This window comes from Littorina saxatilis, linkage group LG12 (assembly GCF_037325665.1).
Source record: "Littorina saxatilis isolate snail1 linkage group LG12, US_GU_Lsax_2.0, whole genome shotgun sequence".
Classification (NCBI taxonomy): Eukaryota; Metazoa; Mollusca; class Gastropoda; order Littorinimorpha; family Littorinidae; genus Littorina; species Littorina saxatilis.
The window spans coordinates 44,060,922-44,083,258 of record NC_090256.1 but is presented as its reverse complement, the minus strand read 5'-3'; the positions used below and the strand labels follow the sequence as shown (position 1 = coordinate 44,083,258).

The 22,337-nt window shown below is 42.3% G+C and overlaps 1 protein-coding gene across 6 annotated transcripts in view; it reads left to right on the top strand.

Annotated features, from left to right (window-relative positions):
- Positions 1 to 102: 102 nt before the first annotated feature.
- The window catches only part of LOC138982022 (dynein heavy chain domain-containing protein 1-like), a 179,827-nt gene continuing 157,592 nt past the window's right edge, over positions 103 to 22,337 (top strand). For 5 of the 6 annotated variants that reach the window (XM_070355232.1, XM_070355233.1, XM_070355235.1 and 2 more), the window contains exons 1-16: positions 103 to 161; positions 1,334 to 1,536; positions 3,719 to 3,823; positions 4,884 to 4,971; positions 5,947 to 6,048; positions 6,598 to 6,780; positions 13,151 to 13,238; positions 13,622 to 13,689; positions 14,644 to 14,739; positions 15,489 to 15,635; positions 16,065 to 16,234; positions 18,027 to 18,137; positions 18,727 to 18,774; positions 19,373 to 19,456; positions 20,735 to 20,824; positions 21,706 to 21,786. In XM_070355232.1, coding sequence (XP_070211333.1) covers positions 1,373 to 1,536; positions 3,719 to 3,823; positions 4,884 to 4,971; positions 5,947 to 6,048; positions 6,598 to 6,780; positions 13,151 to 13,238; positions 13,622 to 13,689; positions 14,644 to 14,739; positions 15,489 to 15,635; positions 16,065 to 16,234; positions 18,027 to 18,137; positions 18,727 to 18,774; positions 19,373 to 19,456; positions 20,735 to 20,824; positions 21,706 to 21,786 — 1,625 coding nt within the window. In that variant the 5' untranslated portion in view covers positions 103 to 161; positions 1,334 to 1,372. The remainder of the gene's footprint in view (positions 162 to 1,333; positions 1,537 to 3,718; positions 3,824 to 4,883; positions 4,972 to 5,946; positions 6,049 to 6,597; positions 6,781 to 13,150; positions 13,239 to 13,621; positions 13,690 to 14,643; positions 14,740 to 15,488; positions 15,636 to 16,064; positions 16,235 to 18,026; positions 18,138 to 18,726; positions 18,775 to 19,372; positions 19,457 to 20,734; positions 20,825 to 21,705; positions 21,787 to 22,337) is intronic. The other variant, XM_070355231.1, reaches the window with a different exon arrangement.

Sequence of the window (22,337 nt, the reverse complement as noted above, 5' to 3'; positions counted from 1 at the left end):
TATATTTGTTGGCAATATTATCTATAAATTTGGGATTATTTACTTTTTAATATTTACGAATCATGCATAGTATTTTATTTTCTTTGATCCTACTTTGTTAGGGACGACCTATCATGGCGACTTGGCAACGTTGTTGACAGCGAGAACTTCGCACTTTGACGGTAATTACTTGTACATTTGCCCAGACAGCCTGAAGTGGCGGGATGTTTCGCGTATCTTAACTGCCCATGCAAATTATCCTACAAGGTTTCTGTTGTAGACACTGATTTTCTTCCATATTTATTGATACTTTTGACTTTCAAGTGCGAGAAGTGAATGCGAAAATAAGGCTGTAGAATCGATTGCGGGCGCCAAACTTTTTTGACGTCTGTTTTGCAATGTTATTTTGATCAAATTTGGGTCATTTTTTGGAAACATAGGAATAATAGAGCCGTTTGGTAGCGGCCTTCACTACAGAATGACTATACACATTATGCATTTCACAATATTTTACTTGTTTCATTCAGTTGTTTATGTTTCAAGAACGCTCTGAGAGTGGGGTTTCTGAATTTCAGAGTACACATCCTGTCAGTTTCACAAGAGCTTTTCAACAGAGCTAGCTAGCTAAACGATTATACAATAACGATTATACCCATTTCAAAATCTGCGAAAAGCTATAAACAAGAAAGTAAAATAAAGAAATCAGAAATGTCAATTTGCATTCAAATTCTTTAAAAACATGAAGCTAGACCAGCAGATTTTTTTCTCTCCTGGTAGTGGTAGTACTGGGACTGGGACAATTAGTGACACCAAGGGCTGCCTTAAAATGCAACAAGTATTGCCATGACCTCTCTGGCAAATTCAAAAAAAGATAATAAATCGGCTAGCATTTTATCCATGGACATAATCCTGAGTTTTATTTTCTGAAAGACAGCTGTTTTGTCTAAAATACTAAAACCATGAAATTGAAGTCAATTAATCATTGAATGAGCCATGAAGAAAAGGCTTCCGCTGCTTTTCCAGCTTTTAATTGTTATGATAGATTGATTGATGATTGGTATATTTTAACTTTCATTTATGAGCTCATACTAATTAGTTCTCTTGCAAGGCATAATAATTTAATTATGAAAGTTTTTGCCTTATTCAGTTATTGACTGCATGAAGACCGGCCCCTCTCTCTCCTCTCCACACACAGACACACACACACGTACACCCTTCCCTATCCATGGTATGGTACTGAATCTCTTTTCTTTGCTTTCTGTTTCTGCTTTGTCTCCTGCACTTAAACACACTCACTACATACACACACACATGTGCAAGGGAGATAATGAACCTTTTTTTTTTACTTCCACAGTTGTAGAAGAGACAGCAGAAAGGCCTGCGATCCATCGCTATGGCATCGCAGGTGGACACGGGTCAGCCGGATGGCGGCCTTGATCGTTTGCCAGCGCTGCATGAAGGTCGCAACAGTCTTGTCTCCCCTACCTCCACCCGCATACAGCAGACACCCACACCACGTGAACGAGCGTCAGAATGGGCTGCGGACATCCGCCAAAAGTAAGTCTGTACCGGGTCAGAGTGTCTGTTCATGTTGTCTGTAAGCTTACCTTCATTTTAAGATTCCCTCTCTTTTACGACTTGATTTACTCAAATTGTTATGATCTTAAAATAAGGGGTACTACTATATTGAGCTTTGTTTACTTAATACTTGTTTAAGTTAATAACTTATTCATCCTAAAATAATGCAGCTAGAAATATATTATATTATCAGACCTGTTTACCAGTACGATTTGGGCGTATTTTGTACGCCAAATTATTATCGGTACGCAAATACGCGACACACACACAAAATACGCCTAAGAAAAAGTCTAGAATACATTTTCCGGTGTTGGTGTGCTGATTACGGAATGGTACAACTGATACCGGTTTCGGTCGAAGGGAGATAACCATGACAGCGAGTCTTCAGCTGTGGAAACCTTGTTCAGTTGTTGGCACGTGCGATCGTCTGGACAATCGTGGCAAAATGAAGCGGAAAAATGTGCTCGTTTCGGATGACTGTACCAAGTCTAAAAAGCAGAAGCAGCAGATTTTCTTGGAGAAATATAAGAAAGAGCCAGGAATTGTGGAGTCTATTATGGGAAAAAGTCATGCACACTGCAAGTATTGTAAATCAAATTTTTCCGTTGCCCATGCTGGGAAATATGACATCGAACGACACTGCAGTTCCAAAACTCACCTAGACAAGATTGTTGCAAAGAAATCCGCTGAAAGCTGCCAAGGAATTATGAAGTTCATTCCCGCAAAGCAAATCCTGCCAGAAGAAAAGGCTTTAGTCCGCGCTGAAGCAATGTCAACCGCAGATGTTATTTCACCAACTTCATCTTTTCATTAATTATCAATCTGTTTGGAAGACACTGGTTATAATGCTATAAACTGACAGGTAAATAAAATTGTTTTATCCCTGTTGTATTGGAAGGAGTTAAATTCTGAAGGTGTTCACAAGACATGCTCAGGGATGTTGCTACAAATTCATACCTATAGGACAAATGTCCTGAGTTCTTCAGCATCAATAGGACATTTGACCGCTTTCAGAAAGTGTAATAGGACATTATGAATTTGCGCCAAACAGCTTATAACACATTCCATGGAATTGTTCCAAAGTCATGCGCCCACACACACACGCGTGCGCGCTGTAGAACACACACATAATATAGTAAATACATCAACACAGTGTGCGTATAATGTTGTATTTGTTTAGTTTTAAAGAAACCACAAAAAAGAAACCAACATGAACAACTTCAGAGCTCTTACTTTGATTAAATACTGCATGATTTGGATAAAAGTTGACAAACAAAATGATCGGTTTGATCTAATGCTGATCTTTTGCAGGCTTTAGTTTTTTTTCAGCGGCATAATTCAGTGCTTCGTCTCGTATCGAAAACAAAAGCAGACTACAAATTTAGTCAGTTGGAGTTGTCTCCCGTACTCCTGGAGCATGCACTGATCTATAAAGAATCCACTATTTTCAGATCAGTGCGCTGCACCGAGACGGTTATACCCAAACGGCGCATACCGCAAACGGTTCGGGAATTCCCGACAAAAGAAAAGATCCGCACGCGGCACTGACAACTTCAGTGTCAGCTGAACACGAGAGCGTTCGGTCTTTTAGAAGATTTGTATCTTGAAATGAAAATTAACGAATATCGCGCTGTCCGAACGAATGGAGTACATATCGGACAATGACCACGCTCAGGCTAAAACGATAGGACATCTGACCGACATGCGGCAATGTGAATCGGACATTTGGGGATTTTCATCGTTATATGTCCGATGTCCGACGCCTAACGACATCCCTGCATGCTATTCTTACACAAACACGTTTGCACCCACGCGTACATTTTCCCTACCCCATATGGCTTTGCTTGCAAAGTACACCAACTTTTTGAAAAATACACTCAACTTTTTTGGAAAGTACCCTTGCCTCGGGTTTAGGGTAAACAGGTCTGTATTATATATTGATTGTTAGAGATCTAAATGGTTAATGATTGTAAATACTTCTGAATAACACATTAAGTTATTAACAGTTATTTTTACAAGCACTAACCGTGAGACTTCAAGAAGAAAATGTTCCCTCCAATTGTTTAAAACGAGAGAAGGAGATAAAGTCAATAGTAGTTTAGTACTGTATCTGTGTCTGTCTGCAAAGCAAGTGACAATGTGAATCAATCAATGTTCACAGCATCAGCGTGTACGTTGATCGACACGAGGATGTGAATGAGGATGACATCATGAACCTGAAGCAGCAGCTGGTCATGGTCTTCATCAACACTCTGCAGCTAGACAGGTATATATATATGTTCTCTCCTTACTGTGTGTCAAGACATGTATACATGTTCTCTCGTTATTGTGTGTCAAACACGTATGTTCTCCCCTCAGTGTGTGGGTGTCAAGACATACATGTATGTTTTCTCCTCAGTGTGTATCAAGACATATATATATTATGTTCTTTCCTTATGGTGTGTGTTAAGACATGTATGTTCTCCCCTCAGTGTGTGTCAAGGCACATATGTTCTCTCATCAGTGTGTGCAAAACCATTGTATTTTGAATAAAAAAACAAGTACCGGTAAGGTTACCGGCACGGATGGCCTAGTGGTAAGGCGTCCGCCCCGTGATCGGGAGGTTTGTGGGTTCGAACCCCGGCCGAGTCATACCTAAGACTTTAAAATTGGCAATCTAGTGGCTGCTCCGCCTGGCGTCTGGCATTATGGGGTTAGTGCTAGGCCGACTGGTTGGTCCGGTGTCAGAATAATGTGACTGGGTGAGACATGAAGCCTGTGCTGCGACTTCTGTCTTGTGTGTGGCGCACGTTAAATGTCAAAGCAGCACCGCCCTGATATGGCCCTTCGTGGTCGGCTGGGCGTTAAGCAAACAAACAAACAAACCGGGGTAAGGTTAAATTTTTGGAACCTTTAACTGAGAACAAAACATAATATTCACAAGAACCTCAACCTAACAGCCTTCAGAGTGGACAAACAAGAGACACAACAGACACAAATAAATAAATGATGCTTTGACGTATCTAAGAATGTCCCAAAGATGGTCATAGCTATGACAAAACAATTAATCTTATTGAACGTTATATTTTTGTTTGTTTGTGCTTGACTGCATCTTACACAGCAGTAGAATATTGTACTCAATGCTGATTTGTTGCTTCAAATTGTAAGACACTACATGGTGTGATTTTGAGTATTGATTGAAGGGAATTTGTTCATGTTAGACAGCTAGTTGTATTTGGAAATGCTAATGGTTCTCATAACTCTCACCTGGTCATTTTTTTTATTAAGAGTGTGTAATATAAAAATGACTTGTTACCATGAAAGAAAAATGTTTTGTTTTGTTTCAGTCGTGATGCGTGGGTGTTCCTGTGCGAAGTGCTTCAGATTCTGGAAGGTTACAAGGAATACCTGGACTACTTTGAAACCAGAGCTGAGGTGTGTTTGCTCTTCATGTTTAGTAACTGTGAGGATACCAATAAAGATTATAATGATTTACAATCAATTAAACTTGTTCATGCGGACACTTGTTAAAGATTTAACACTATGTTTTATGCATACATTTTGTACCGCTATTACCAACAACAAAAATAAAATATATATTTGCTGATCTGTTAGCTTTTAGATTATAAGTTATAACAGACATAGGACATAATATCGTTTATTGTCTATACAATCAATTACAATGGGTGAAAAAGTGTAATTCATCTTCTCAAACAACCAACATATGACAACAACCTTAAAAAACAAAAATAAGAACAATAAAACATATGAAGTAAGAACACCCAAAGTACTCCAGACAGGCACGTCCGCCACATCCATATTGCACACACACACACACTCTCGCGCACATAAGTTGCTGGTAAGAGATAGTAACCAGTGCATTGCACTTCTATCACAATCCTAAAACGTATAGATAATAAAAACTTTTGGCCATAAATATAAACAGTACATGCGGCATCACAGACCGTTAAGTTTCAGTAGTTACTGAATCACATTTGTTGAAACCGGAAAAAAGCACAGGTTTATGATTACTGAAGTACATCATATCATTTGTATTGCGCTTAACCCCACCTATGTTGATCAAGTTTTTTTTAGCCGAGACCAGCTGTGCTGCAGCAGGCCACTCAGAATTGTAGTAACTGTGTATCAACACGCTGGAATGCAGGTGTTAGATGGACGTTACAGGAAGCGACTGAAGCTATCTGTCTGAGCGGATATATCTGTACCTGGTCAGATAGAGCCATATGAGTGGGTACGGATATATCCGTACCTGGGAGACAATGAGTTAAATGAAGTAAACTTGATTTACATGTATTTATTATGAAACAAATTTATTTGGAAACCATTAAGAGTAGAGAGTTGTAACTGATTTTTTATGTTTGATATAATTGCAACATTATTCTTGTGCAGTTTCATCACTACCTGGAGAGAATTGTGTCCCATGTGCAAACACATCGCACACGCCTCTTTGATTTGCAAGTGGAACAACACCTCAACAAACTCTTCCCAGAGGTCTGTGTCTCTCTGTCTGTCTGTCTGTCTGTCTGTCTGTCTATGTGCCAGTTTGTTTTTCTGTTGTCTCGTCCTTTTTTTAAACAAGAAATGAATGTCTCAGATAGGTTTATAGACCTGCTTTTTGTTTTAGGGTTTTGCTTCCGACTCAAAGTGCAGACAGAGCCAGACTTTGTAGCATTCCAAAATACTACTGATTAAAGGCATAGTCAAAGACTTGAGAAAAAATAGGCCTGCATGTCTTTTTAAGAAAGATCGCAATTAATCCTGAGTTACTGTATTGTTCAGGGCTGACTGTATAGCCTGTCCTTAACTGGGCGAAGTTGACTACTCGAAGCATAGACTCCGCAAGCTGGCCGCACGAAGCTTTAGCACTGATTTTTTTTGTAAAAAGACTTTGCGAAGTCTTCACAAAGTCGACTTCAGGGTTCAATTAAGGGCCACCTTTAGGTTTAGTCCCCTCCCCCCCCCCATCATTAATGTATTGTCAAGTGTCAACAGTAATATACATATAAAGTAGTGACTCATTCCGTTGAGACTGTTGCTCAGGAGATGGAGATTCTGAAGCAACAAGGTGCTCGACCCCTGCCCGAGTACTGCTCGGTGGTGACTGACAAGAGCGCCAACAACTCGGCGCCTCTTCCTACCGCATCACCCGCTGGGCCCAGGAAGAAAGTCAATTCTCAGATGAGACTGCCTGACGGAACCTACCCCTACTCTAAACATGTGCTGGTGAGCAGTGGTGCTGTTGCTGGGATGAGTCAAAGCAATCAAAATCAAATCTAATCAAATTTACTTTATTATTTCAAACCTGAGAAATTACACTGGTGGCGCATGAACATGAAGACAAACGGAACACTACAACATTATTAACATTAAAAATACATGTACTGTCCAATATGATTCTTGTATAACCAAACACCTTGCTGCATACCAACACTTTCACTGTACGGATGTAAAAGATTCATTAACAAACAAAAAAACCATTTGAATTCAGCAATGCTATTTATTTACTTTGTGTAAGGTCAGAAATATATCTTTGGTTGTTTGATGACAATGAGAGTTGAGTAACATGACTCAGTGGTCAGTTTGGAAGTTATACTGTTTAAGCGACGGTGACATGTGTCTGTATGAATACAACCAGCTTGATATACCTCTGTGTATAATCATGAATATATTACATACCTTACCCAACTCACATATAGCAATTAACCCTAGTTCAGTGCTTAGCAACGCTGTATACATCCCCTTGGTAACAAGGGAAGCCACTCTAAAAAAGAGTGACCCATCCCATAATGCCAGACTAACTTCCTGTCTGACTTCCGTATGCGTGCGCATATGCCGCCATTTGCATCATTCCAAAACCCAGCGGTCAGCTAGCTGGTCGCAGTGCTGTATACTCCGGCTGTTTTCTTCAGCCTTGATACTTGGTCTTCGGACTGGGGTCTTTCTCCTTGGTTTCTTCTTGTTGTCTTGTCTTCGTGACTATGTGAGGTGAGATCGTTTTGATTTTTCGTGATTTTGTGGGCGTTTTGTGGCCTTGTTTGACTTGTAAAATTTTTCTTGAGAAATTTTTTGTGAGTTGTTTTTGGCCATGGCGGATAAGGTCAAGAAGAGGCAGTCTTCTATGCTGGTAGCTGCTGAGCTGCTCTGCCTAGGAAAACGCCTTGTAAAGCTAAACAGTCGGGACAGGCTTTTGTTCCGGTGTTAGAACCTTTATCAAATAAAAACTGTGAAAATGTTGTTGACATGCCCTCTGCTTCCATTTTGCCCGGTAAACCGGCAGACAAGATTGTTCATGTTGATAAGCCGGTTAGAGCGGCTCCCGTTGCCGTGAATCTCGGGCTTGCGTCTGCGGACGTGGCCACTTTGCTTTTCTCTCTTAGTACACAGATTTCGTCTTTGGCTGAAGAAGGGGCGTCGACGAAAGCGGGGCTGCGTGCCCTTCCGGGGGGCGTGACTGGGGTGGCCTCTCTGGCTAAGGTGCGTCCTTCTCCTTCGGCCACGGTTTCCCGGGCTGATGTGCATGCGGTGCAGGATGCGGATGCCGGACTTTGGGGTTCGGCGAGCGTTCCGTCTTCTGGTGTCTCACGTTGTTCTGAAGGTATGTCTGCTGCATTAGTAGCCGGGTTCTCCGGTGAAAGTGCAGCGCGTCACCAAGAGGAAGTAACCCTGCCGTTGGCTATATGGGTGAAAGTTCCGATACCTGGGCTGGCCAATATTCCACCATGGCGGTCGGTCAGTGCGGGGTACGAACCTTGGCGAGCGAACGGAAGTGTTAGTACAGTCAGCCATGTCTCAAGTCTATGGTCAGACTGTACAGCTTTCGCTTCCGCCCTGGGGGCAGGAAGAGAACAGTCGTGCCGGCTCCTTACTTGACTATGACAGTCAGGGGGGGGACCGGTTTCCCGATTGCACAGAGGTGCATGAGGACTGTCCCGATGATGGTGCTTCCGCAGTGGCGGAGAGCATGGAAGTGTTAGTACAGTCAGCCATGTCCCAAGTCTATGGTCAGACTGTACAGCTTTCGCTTCCGCCCTGGGGGGCAGGAAGAGAACAGTAGGGCTGATTCTTTGCTAGACTTTTACAGTCAAGCGGGGGGTCAGCTTTCGGATTGCACGGTTGTGCATGACGGCTGTTCAGATGAAGGTGCTGCCGTAGTGGCAATAAGCACTGATTTCACTCTTCTGTTCATGTTGCAAGTGCAATGGCACTCGCAGCTGAATGGGTATCAATCCACTTCTGGTTCCGCTTCCGCGTTTGCGGCTGTGGCTTCTGGTTGCAGGATGGTATAGCCTTCTGCCGTTAACACTGTGGTGTTGGTAGTTGGCACTCTTCAGCTTTTGGCTTCAGGTTCCGTTACGGCGGTTCCTCTGCGGTTGCACAGGCGGCATCCACTTCCTCTTCCAGACTTTCAGTTGGCATGAGGCAGGTGGGTGGAGGATCTGTTCACGGAGTTCTGGCTTACGGGATTTTTCCCGGCCTTTCCCGCTATTTGGCAGGTGTTGCCTTAGAGGGATTGGTTTCCGGTTCTCATCCTTTCGAAGATAGTTGGGATACTGCGGAACAGGATGAGGAGGGTATAGAAATGATGGAGAGGCCTCTTTTGGCTGGCGGCTAGGCTGCCAGCTTTGTTAACTCTGGCAGCAGGGGTTGCTACACGCTATTTTCCCATAGGGGTAGTAGTGGCATTGTCATCTGCCCTTTTCTGCTCCATCATTTTTGGCGTGTTTTGCTCCTTCTCAGGAACAATCTGCGTACTCAAACGAGGTTTTGCCCCTCCCCTGCCTGTTTTGGCATCTCATGGGGAGGCTCTTGCTTCAGGTTTGCCGTAGTTGGCTTCATTGTCAGCTGCTTTGGACATTCTAAGGAAGATCTTCGAACGTATGGTTCTTAGATCCTCTACCGGGGGCGTGTGAGCTTGTGGAAGTTTTTTCTCAAACAAGTCTCCTTTGTCAACACTTCCTTTATGAGCAGCGCTAGGCCAGGCACCGGCTGCGGTGTTGCGGTAGCGTGCGTCTCTGGCTCAAGTTGCGCGTCACTAGCTGAGCGCTTTCTGAGGTCTCGGTTAACACAAAGACTAAGAACTTAGTTTATTCTGGTGTTCTTTTTACAAAACCGCCCCCGGGTTTCCCGGATTTGATGGACATCCTTCTGGATGTTTATAGCAGGGAGAATCTGTCTTTCTGTAAGAACGAGGATCTCCTGGCTGTGAAAGATTGGGGTCGCACTCCTTTATGTTTTTTGCCTTTGAACAAGTTTTTTCGTTTGTTCTCTTTCTTGTGGGGTTACGTCCTCTCCGGATATCTTTGTGTTCCGTCAGGACGCAGATATAAAGGATGTAGCTTTGCGGTTCATCTGAGGATAGGTCTCGATCTACAAGGTTTGCTTGTTTGGCGAGGCTTTTATCTCCTCTTTGTGTGAAGGTCTCTTTTGCGACCCGCTGTTAGGCTTGCTGACTTTTCCCTTGCCAAGAAAAGCCCGCGGTGGAAGAAATCGCTTGGCAGGCCTTGGCTTTCTCTTGTTTTCAAAGGAAAGCTTCAGGCTCGCCGGGCTGGGCTTTAGCTTTTTTCTCCATGCTCTATCAGTCGCGGCAGGGCTCGAGGCCAGATACCCACTTCTCTTTCCCCTGAGGAGTCTTAGCGGTGGGCACAAAAGCACACTTTCTCTCTCACTCCAGACAGTTAGGTCAACTGGAGTTTTAGTGCTCGGCATCGCTCTTCTTCAGTCCTTTGGGTTTTCACAAGGGCGGAGGGGATTAGGACTCCCACGTTTTGGGGGAGACACTAGGGCCTTCTTTTTGGGTCTCTGTCAGAGATCATTTATTGAATGTTGCTTCCACATTTTGATTCACAAATGGATCGGAAGCGGCTACGGTTGTTGGTTTTTTGAACTTCAGGGTTCTGATTTCTATTCTAGGTCATACTTGGTTTTGGCTGTTTTTGTCTCTTATGAGGAGACTGGGCAAGTGGCTCTGTCCGGAAGCCATCTGCTCCAGGTGTAAGCTAGAGTTGCAGGGCTGGGACGACTTAGATGGTTAAGGCAGCACGGTTTGTTATGGTCCTTTGTGGTTGGCTGGGTGTTAAGCAGTCAGGTAAAGGGCTAGAAAATGGGTTGATTCAAGCAGACAACACCACAGTGGTGCTTTATTTCTACATGCAAGGGGGTCTCTCACTCCCTATCTCTTCCTTTTTGAGCTTGAGGGGTTCTGGTGTGGGTTTGACCAACACGAGACCTTATTAGCAGCGAAGTACCTTTATGGGAGGCTTAATGACTTGATGGGCTCTAAGTCTGTCGATCAAGAAGGTCCACTGAGAGTGGACTCTGCCTCTCCACGCGCTTCTACGCCTTCGGGTGATTTGGAGAAGCCGCTGATAGAAGGTTTTGCTTTTTGGTACTATCGTCTTTTGTTTATGTCTTGCTCCCTGTTTTCCTGTTCTCAAAGCAGGGAAGAGCAATACACTTGATTTTATTCTGAGCGGCCTGCGGGTCGCATAGTATGGGCCTGTACAATTTTGCTTGCCAGACCTCTTAAGGCTGGTGAGAGGGCTCCGTCTTTTCTCACGCTAGTGTCATACGGAGGTCTACTGTACGGGAATTTTTGAGACGCTCTTGGGCTTCTGCCTCTACTCTGTGTTTGGGCCAGAGATCCTGTAGGGGTTTAGCGTCTTCGTTTTACTTGTCACTTTGACTGGCTTGGTTTAAGCGGCGTTTTATTAACGGAAAGAATTCCTCTTCTCTCCGTTCATTGCAGGTGGTGAGCCACCTGCCTTTTAATTTCCGAATTATCTCCCACGTTTTTTGATGTAAGGCGTGACGCGATTCAGTTGTTCTGAATCAGCTGGGTCGCAAATTTTTCACGTGGAGGTTTTTTAGCCAGCACGTCTAAGGGGGCCTCCCTTGGGCTAGCTAAATCTTTCTCTAGTACCGACTTGCCTAGTGTTGAAGCTTTTAAGATCGGATTCTTTAATCCTTTACAAAACTAGCCTTGTTAATCAACAAGGAAATCGGTTATTTTTACTCTGGTAGCTTCTGAGGGAAGTGGGAGTAAGGACATTCTCTGTCTAATTTTGCTAGAGACAGCTCTTTTGTAGAAAGACTGATCTATGGTGATTAGGTTTCTTTCTAAATTTTCTGGAATGGTATAAGCAGAAACTGGGGCTCCGATTTACAATTTGATCCGCGGTGCAATATTTTGGCTCCTATTGGGCCGTATTTAGCCAATTGAACTTTTCGAGTTGTGAAAGTTTTTCTGACTCTCACTGATCTGTTTAGGTCGCTATATCAAAGGTTCTTGTTCATATCTTTTAATGTTGTTAGAGGTAATGTCTATTTGAAGTCTACCTTAGCTAGATAACTGCCACATTGGATAGGCATGCATTCAAGTGGTGACAGTTTAAGGGGGAGGGGGGGGGGGCAGTCAGTCCTCTCTCTTCGGGCAGGGCAGACTTTACAATCCTCTTTTGAGCAAGTTAATGCTTGCTCTTGGCGATTCTGTATTACATGTTTGTTCGGTTAGAGCCCTCAAGCGTTTTTCTGTTATGGGCTCTGCATATTTGTTTAGAAACTTAAGAACATCTTTTTATCTCACTCAACGTGGTTCAGTGTAAGGATTTCTCGAAAGTCACTTTAGCCGAGTGGGCCTCCAACATAGTTTGGCAAAGATGTGTCTGGTGGCAGAGTCAGGCAGGTGGTGTCAGGGCAGTCTTGCCCTTTACTACAGCCACGTTATTATGAAGCAAGAGATCAAGTTGGTCTTAATTCTGCTTTAGCTGGTTTTTAAGTTGGTCTCCTGGCATAAGTTCTTGAGTCGGCTACTGGCTTTCTAAGGATGTTTCGTCTATGTCTATCTCAGAGATGTCTCGGCTTTGGGATAGGATGGCTGTTCTGCGTTACTTGCTTTGGTAGCGGTAGGACAGATTCTTTATTTCTGCTTTGTTAAGGTGCCCTCCACCTCTATTAGCAATCTGCTATATGTGAGTTGGGTAAGGTATGTAATTTAATTAAAAATTTCAGTAATAAATTTTCATTTGATTAATATACTTACCCAACTCACATCGTTTATTCCCTCCCTCCTCCCCGCTGTGGGTGTGGTTGGGTCTAAAAAAGTAGTGAGTTGGGCTGCGTTTCGGAATGATGCAAATGGCGGCGTATGCGCGCGCATACGGAAGTCAGACAGGAAGTTAGTCTGGCATTATGGGATGGGTCACTCTTTTTTAGAGTGGCTTCCCTTGTTACCAAGGGGATGTATACAGCGTTGCTAAGCACTGAACTAGGGTTAATTGCTATATGTGAGTTGGGTAAGTATTAATCAAATGAAAATTTATTACTGAAATTTTTAAATATATCTTGGTCATTCTGGTGATAATGAGAGTGGATCGACATGACAAACAGGTCGGTTAGGAAGTTATACCGTTCAATGGACAGAATGTGCCTGTACACACCAGTTGATGCGTATCCATATTCTGTTTGGACTTTATCTTTGGGCTGAAAGTAGTTCTCAACCAGTATGGACTTGAGTCATGAGAAATGTGTTTTGGTGTGAGCTATTTTCTTTTCTTTCTGTTGTCAAGAAACTGAAGATTTTTCCTACTTTTGACAGAGTGAGAAACAGATGTTTGCGCCCAAAGGACTCACATTCGGAGATCTTCGCCAGTCTATGGGGAGTGTTGCTTATGAGATGGCTGCTCGTGAGTTCTGCTATTTGCTGACTTCAAAAAACGTGTTGATACTTTACATTATTTATTAGACATTGGTTTATCATGAGTTTATTATGAGCTTCTTCTGTGTGTGAGGCATAAAGAAGTCTTTTGTCTCAGAAGTGAACCATCTTAAAATTTTTTGTAATTTGTAAAGATTTAAAACGAGGAGAGGCTTCCTGAAAAAAAATTTCAGCTTGTTTTCATAGACACCCTAGCAAGACGGATGCAATCAAACGCCATCAAGTATAACCGATTTTTGATTTTGTGGATTTTTTTATTTATCTGTGTGCTTTATTCCTGCCCTTCAGAAAAGACATGTTCCATGGAGTGGGTTGTGTTCACTATATGAAAGCTTTCAATTTGATTTTCAGGCGAGTCCATCTGGAACTCTTGTCTGGGAACAACCGCCCTCGCCCTCAGCACCGACATCCCTGAAGAGGTGAGTTACTGTGTTAGCATAATCAAAAAAACAAGATATTGACAGAACAAAACATTACACGTAAATGTAACGTTTTGTTTTGTCAATAATTGAACATTCTAATAACCTACAATTCTTGTTTTTTGATTCTGAATTTTGGAACGTTAGCAGTCTATCTGTTTTTGCATTCATGTGTTTGTATGTAAGTGTATTTACTAAGGCCCCCCCAAAAAATAGTCTGTTTACGGTAACCCGACCGACCCTATTTTTTTCGCGCGACCCTAGACTTTTTTTTGGCATTTGGGGAAAAAAATAAAATAAAAAAATAACGTAAAAATATGGTTTTTTGGAAAGAAAAAAAAAAATCCCGACCTACCGACCCTATTTTTTGGGCCTATGTTACCGTAAACAGACCTATTTTTTTTGGGGCCTAATCATGTTTAAGGAATTATTTATATTTGATACGTGTCCCATATTTTAATGTTTTATGAATTGTTCCATGTTTATTGTTATGTTGTATGTTTGTTGTCATATAATAAATTTCTTTGTTGAAATGATAAAGTCGTCTATGTCTATCAGGCTATTTATTTTTTTTACATAGTTTGTTTCTAGTGACGGTAGTGTTGATTCTGTGTACACTAAATTTTTGATTGTGTTTTTGCATGAGTGCAGGCTTCAGTTTAAGTGTCCTCTTCAAAAATCAAAATCAAATTCTGTTTGTTTTCCCCCAATGTTGTGACTTTATCCACTACAGCCAAAAGGTCTGTATCTCCAAAAAGAACAAGTTTTGCTTATTTTCCTATAATGTCATTACTTTATCCATTCCAGCCCAAATGTGCGTATTTTCAAAAAGAACAAGTTTTATTTATATTTACCTCCAATGTTGTTACTTTGTCCACAACAGCCCAGAGGTCCGTATCTTCAAATGAACGTGTTGTTTATTTTCCTCTAATGTTGTGACTTTGTCCACTACAGCCCAGAGGTCCGTTGCAGACAGAGGATGTGGACATGGAAAAACTGACCACAAGGAACGTCCGCAGGGCCAGACCCACGCCCAGGAAAGAACAGGGGGTCAGTCTTTGTCTTACCAATGACAGCCATTGACGTTCCTTGCGTCCTATATGCACTACAACGCGAAAACATGTACTGTGGAACCCCCTTTTGAGACCACCCAATTTAAGACCCCCTCCCTTTTAAGACCCTGTTTTATCAGATTGTCTGGTCATGATCTCTGCAAATTTACCACCATTTTAAGACTTCCCCATTTATACTCGTTTTCTTCCTTGTTAGGCACTGAAACACTGCGTTTGGCACTCCTGTCAACAGCAAAAGCAGACCGATATGACAAATAACGTTTCATAAAATAGGTCTCGCAAAACTTCCCAAGGTCCTCCTGGTGTTGAGACACTCTAAAGTTTAAATCAATTCTCAGGCAGGTCACTATCGAGAGGTGGGTCTGAAACATGTGGATACGGAGCATGTGCCGTTTGTTTGTCCCACTAAAAGCAAGGGTATTCCCTCTTTCACAACACATACAAACCTGACAGAGTTAGTTCCAGAATTTGTCTTTAGACACACACCCACGCACGCACGCACATGCACACACACACACACACACACACACACATTCACACACACACACACACACACACACACACACATTCACACACATGCACAGTAGCTAAAAGCATAGAAGAATACACTAACAGTTTGTAATAGATGCAAAATATTTTGATCACGCACACACACACTCTATCTTGTGGTCTTTTAATATCAGGCTTTATAGACATGCAACATACATTGTGTTGTTGTGACATCAGGTGGAGATCCCACTGATGACTGGTCGGGAGGCAGTGCAGTACTTCGCTGGCTGTAACCACAACGGCAAGATCAAGTCGTTCTACTTCAACCTGTCTCAGTCTCGACACTTTGCGCCCTATGACATCATCTCTGTGCCCAAGGCCAAGGTCAGTCGAGCCGTTGTAGAACTTGTGTTTTCATTATGGGGAATGTATTGTGGAATGTGCGATTTTTCTCTTGGCACATTCTTTCAATTAGCAGTGTCGTAGTGGCTCTGGACATGGATGACTAAGTTAAGGCAAAATAAAAGTAACTGTGTGTGTGTGTTTCTGTGTCTGTACGTGCCAGTGTGTGTGCATGCACATGTGTGTGCGAGTATTTGTGTGCATGTGAGCGCGTGTGTGTGTGTGTACGTGCAGGCAAAGAAAGGGTGTGCGTACGTGTGTGTGTGTATGTATGTGTGTGTACCAGTTTTAGAGGTGGAGATGCAGTAGGTACACTGACTTTTGTTGGATGAGACCAAACAGGTGTGATTGAAGGTGTTCTCTGTATCATTTTCATTCAAGTGTCAAATGTCAACTGTGTTTTGTGTTCAGGTGAACCCAGAACACTATGTGTTCTCATCGTTTGGCGTGCTACACGTGTACCCAGACCAGTCGGCGGAGAGCATGACGCTGGCACAGTGGCAGCGAAACGCTGTGCTGTGGAAAGCCATCTCCGCCATCCCCTTCTTCAAGAACTTCCTGGTCAAGAAGGCTTACAAAAGGTAAAGACGCTGCAAGGAGACTAGATCTTGTGGTCGCTTTCTCTTGGAGGAATGCATTTGTGAAGGGCTAACCTCTCAGGCAGCTTTGTGTCAGTGTATATCAGACATCATTTGTAACGTGCCTGGTGTCTTTGCCTTGTCTCTACAGTATTTTACAGTGCAACTCCCCCCCCCCCCCTTTCAGACCTCCTAAAATCTGTAATTGGTGGGTCTTAAAAGGGGGGTTCCACTGTAGCAGCGAATCCTTTGTATTTTTTCTTTTCTTCTCTAATATATTCTCAAGGAAAGGAGGCTTTATGCAAAAACAAAAATACAGACTCTGAATCATGTTTGTTTGAGATTATACAATTCTGACTAGAAATTGCCTTGTCTCTATAGTGATAAAGGGTTGCATTGTTTGTATGTTTTTGTTTTTCTTCTGTAGGTGAATATCTTCTAATAAACAAATAAACAAACAAAAAACTGTTATGGTGAGCTTAAAGGTGGTCGTCTACATTTTTGCTTTTTTTCAATAATCTTATGGTTAGATTTCGCTAAAAAGTTATGTCAGATGATGAATGAACCATGGGGAAAAAAGTTATAGAAAAAATATATATGTAAAAAAAGATTTTATTTTTGGGTAGCGTGACTCACGCTTCCAATATTTTGTTTTCTGTTTGCTGAGAACATGTGCTTTGCCTAAAAATACTGACCAATCAAATTCATGTCACTATGTTTATAGCCACGCCCAAACAAGTGCAGCAACAGTTTGACACTGGAGCGCTGTCCACGCTTTTTTTTAAACGCACGAAATGCACGGGATTTGAGAGGAGTTTTGCGCTTGGCATTTTCCAAATAAGGATATCCTACTACAGGGTGACACAAAAAAAACAGATCTATCCCACCAAAAGTTTAATATTTTCTGAAATAATCAGCCGATTCTTTTATTTTTTCAGGTGAGCCAAGCTGAAATGATGTTCTAACAGCCCACCAAGTTTGAGCTTCAAGATGTCATGGACAACGGAGCATAAGACATTTATAGTCGAGGCCTATTTTCGGTCGAATTCTATCCAGACTGGTCAGCCGCAGATGTGACCCAGAGTGGTCCCCCTATTCACCGGACTTGAACCCCCCAGATTTTTATCTGTGGGGGTACCTCAAGGACAGGGTATATGGCAACAACCCCCAGACCATCCCTGATCTTAAGGCAGCAATAACAGCAGCTGTAAGAGCGATCCCACATCTGCGGCTGACCAGTCTGGATAGAATTCGACCGAAAATAGGCCTCGACTATAAATGTCTTATGCTCCGTTGTCCATGACATCTTGAAGCTCAAACTTGGTGGGCTGTTAGAACATCATTTCAGCTTGGCTCACCTGAAAAAATAAAAGAATCGGCTGATTATTTCAGAAAATATTAAACTTTTGGTGGGCTCTGTTTTTTTTGTGTCACCCTGTATGAATACTACGCTGGAATACTACAATGAATTTTCAAACGGCTACACTGGCTTTGTCTTTCCTGATCGAAAGGGGGTGTATTGTTGATATTTGTAGATAATAGATCCTGCATTTTAATGGTCAAATGACGATTTCGGTATAAAAATGTAGACAAGGACCTTTAATTATGCAGACTGAATTATTTTTGTCATACCATTGGGGATAGGCGACCGGCCGGTTGGCACTTTCTTCAATGTCTATTTTGCTAGAACAGTAGATAGTTCACTTCTGATTTCTATTACGCAGGGCAAAGGTGAGTCATAGAAGCATTTGCTTTTCTTGTTATTAAGAATACTTGCTGGTGTTTTATTGTCAAGATGGCGCAGCAACAAGCTGTACCTGGACTACCAGCGCCACCTGCTTCAAGTGACAGACAACTTGCTGCATTGTGTCCCCGCCTTTGGTGCCGGCCTGCTGCAGATCTCAAGGTCTCTGGCTTCTTTTCAATTTCATATCATTTCGTTTACTTTATTATCCAATTGCTCGGAAATACCAGTTGCTTCCTCGTAGTGGAAAGCTACCAGCAATAAGAGTAGCGCTTTGATGTGTGAGTATGTTTAGGTGTAATCAGCCACCTGCACTTATGGCAGAATAACCAAGATCTTTTACGTGCCACTTTGGTGACACAGGAGAGAGGCATGAATACAGTCTCTGAGTCTGCACCCAAAGTTCTACCATGTCCGTCCTGGCCTAGATTCGAACCCGTGACCCTAGGATCACAAGACCAGGGCTCTGCCAACTGATGTAGACGCCCCCCATGCCATTGCTGGTCTTGCATTGTGTTTATTTGAGTTCCTCTTGTGAACACTCTGAGGGCACATGAAGTTGAAGACACCCATATTCAACAACAAAATATTTTTTGCTCCTTTGGGTGCTCAGCATTCGGCTGTCTTACCAGTAACCACTATGCATTCATAAAATAATAAGTTGGTCGTTATTCATTATGTGTGTGTGTGTTCGTTATTCATGATGTGTGTGTGTTTGTTATTCATGATGTATTGTGTTCTTCATCTGTAGATTGCTAAAGGAGCTGATCACAGTGCAGTTTCTACCTTTTGAGACTGAGTAAGTGTCACACACACACACACACACACACACACACACACACACACACACACACACACACACACACACACACACACACACACGCGCGCACTCTGCATGTACACACACACACACACACATCTACACTCATACACAAATGTATACACATGCACGCACGCACGTACACACACATACACACAGTGACACACATACAAACACATGCATTAATGCATACATGCACATGTTTGCACAGACGCACAAAAACACACACACACACGCACGCACATGTTTGCCTACATTCATGCATACGTACATGTACACGCGCTCACTTACACACAAACACACATAAATTACTTTACTTTAGATTAACAAACTACTGCAATGTATCCCCCTCCCAAAATAAACAATAAGAATTCTCCATTTTGAGGTTAATCACTTCAAAGTAAGTGTCATAGACATGCTAAATATTTAAACATCCAGTTAAATCTCAACATTTGATTCTGCTCCAATCTTTTATTTTTTTAAAAGCATTTTGAATGATTGTGTCCTCTCTTCTCACTTTGTCTTCAAACCTGTCCCTCAAAATCAGATGTCCTGATGTTTGCTGATTGTTTTGCAGCAAGACTTACCAGCTGGCAGAGTACGAGAACAACGTCAACTACAAGAACATTCAGGCAGAACGGATTCTGGAGAAATTCTTCAAGTAATTTCCCGTGTTTTTGAGTCACTTGAGAAAATGTGACTCTATGTAATCGGTCAGTGTTAGTCTGTCCGGCCGGCCGTCCGTCCGGCCGTCCGTAGACACCACCTTAACGTTGGACTTTTCTCGGAAACTATCAAAGCGATCGGGCTCATATTTTGTTTAGTCGTGACCTCCAATGACCTCTACACTTTAACGATGGTTTCGTTGACCTTTGACCTTTTTCAAGGTCACAGGTCAGCGTCAAAGGAAAAATTAGACATTTTATATCTTTGACAAAGTTCATCGGATGTGATTGAAACTTTGTAGGATTATTCTTTACATCAAAGTATTTACATCTGTAGCCTTTTACGAACGTTATCAGAAAAACAAGGGAGATAACTAGCCTTTTCTGTTCGGCAACACACAACTTAACGTTGGGCTTTTCTCGGAAACTATAAAAGTGACCGGGCTCAAATTTTATGTGAACGTGACTCATTGTGTTGTGAATAGCAATTTCTTCCTGTCCATCTGATGCCTCATATAATATTCAGAACTGCGAAAGTGACTCGATCGAGCGTTTGCTCTTCTTGTCTTTCTACATATGCACCTGTTTGGTGGATTTGGAAACATGGTTTGGAAGAAGATTGCCATAAGCAGATGCGCAATGGAGCAGCGGTGTTTAAATGAATTAGTTCATTAGCTATGTTTTCATGCCAGATTCAGTATATATATATATGTTAAATGCTATTCTTTTTAAATGAATCTGAGAAAGAGTGAGTCAAATGTGTGTGCGCATGTGAGTGCGTGCGTGCATCCATGTGTGTGTGTGTGTGTTTCTCGAGTGATATCAAAATATTTTGCATCTTTAGCATCTATTATTAACTGTTGGTGTATACTTTTATGTGTTGTGTCTTGGCCTGCATGTGTTTCAAATGATCCGAATGGTTTGGATCTTTAGGGTGTATTACTAAGTGTTGGTGTATTGTATGTTTGTAGATACTCTGAGTGTGTCTGTGTGTGTGTGTGTGTGTGTGTGTGTGTGTGTGTGTGTGTGTGTGTTAGCGTGTATTACAAAGAGTTGGTCTATTGTTGTCTGTTTTTAGCTACTCTGTGTGTGTGTAAGTGTGTGTGTGTGTGTGTGTGTGTGTGTGTGTGTGTGTGTGTGTGTGTTACTAAGTGATGGTCTGTTGTCGTATGCTTGTAGGTATTCTGTGTGTGAGTGTACCGTTTCAAGTGATCAGAATGTTATGCACCTTTTGCGTTTATTCCTAAGTGAATTGTATTGTCGTGTGCTTTTAGCTACTGCAAGCTGGTGGTGGACACCACAGCAGAGGAATCCTTCAAGAAGTTGAAATACTGTGAAGACCAGGTCAAGAAGAAGACATACTTGTGAGTCTCAATTTATCATTTACACCAAACACAGATAACATAATTATGTTGCTACTCTCAAAGACATGTTGGGGGTTGTGATAGGATAGTCCCACACAGCCCTATTTAGCCTATTGCTTCAGAAGTGTGAGAGTACGGTATATATTTACAACAACAAACCACTTGCAATTCCGGTTTTGATCACGGTGGATAAAGTACATACATATCTGGTCAGGTGTGCTTCTTTGGCAGTTCAACAACAAATTAATTCTTATCGTACATGGAAAAATCCAATTCTTCTACTGGTTGGCATTTTACTTGTCTCATCAAAATATCCACCCCTAATGCTATGCTAAAAACACAATTGCGGTTACCCTTTGCTGCGTCCACATTTCATGAACAAAAAGTACATGGACGCCAATGAATGATCTCAAAAATCATTTGTGCTTGGTAGCTTTCGCAGCTAGTGTAGAAGGAACATCTGTGCGACAGGCGTAGTGGCGGAGTGGATAAGACATCAGCCTCCTAATCGGAAGGTTGTAAATTCAAATCTCGGCCGCCTGGTAGGTTAAGGGTGGAGATTTTTCCGATCTCCCAGGTCAACTTATGTGCTGACCTGCTAGTGCCCTATCCTCCTTCGTGTGTACACGCCAACACAAGACCAAGCGGAAAATATCCTGTAATCTATGTAAGAGTTCGGTGGGTTATAGAAACACGAAAATACCCAGCATGCTTCCCCAAAAATCGGCGTATGCTGCCTGAATGGCGGGGTAAAAACAGTCATACACGTAAAAATCCACTCGTGCAAATACATGAGTGAACGTGGGAGTTTCAGCCAATGAACAAAGAAGAAGAGAACATGTGTGCTTGTGGTGAACATGGGGATGTGTTGTGTTTTCCAGCACCAAGGACTCCTTACACCTGCAGAAGCTGAAAAAAGAGGAGAGGGAGAGGAACCTGCTGAAAGCCCAAACAGAAACTGGGTAAGTCAGCATAGCTGCCAACCCTCCCGGATTTTCCGAGAATCTCCCGAATTTTACAACTTCTCCCTGCTCATATTCAAGACTAAACGGTCCCCCTGGCTCCTGTATTTTGACTTCAGAAGGTTGGCAGCTATGAGTCAGTGTTAACAAGACGTGTTGACAGCCCCCCAAAATCTGTTTTCTGATCTGTTTGCCCTACTTTTCATGTAGCCCAACCATAAAATAGGGTATTTATTAACAAACTGTATTCATCAGGTTTCATTTGCAGCTGATTTTGTAAGAATGTGACTTGTACAAAATTTGAGTGGTTCTTTGACGTATCCGTTAAGGTTGACAGTAAATGAGCTGAATGGTTCATAGAGTTGAATTTTGGTCTGTGTTAACTGACAACCTTGGTTAAAATTCAGGAGTGCTGATTTTACGCTTTATTTCTGATTTCTGTTTTGGGGAAAAGTTTAGAGATTGTTTTTCGGCATAGCTCTATGTTGCAAATCTTTCAGCAATGTATGTTCAGGTTTTAGGGTGCCTGGATTTTCAGTGTGTACAGAATG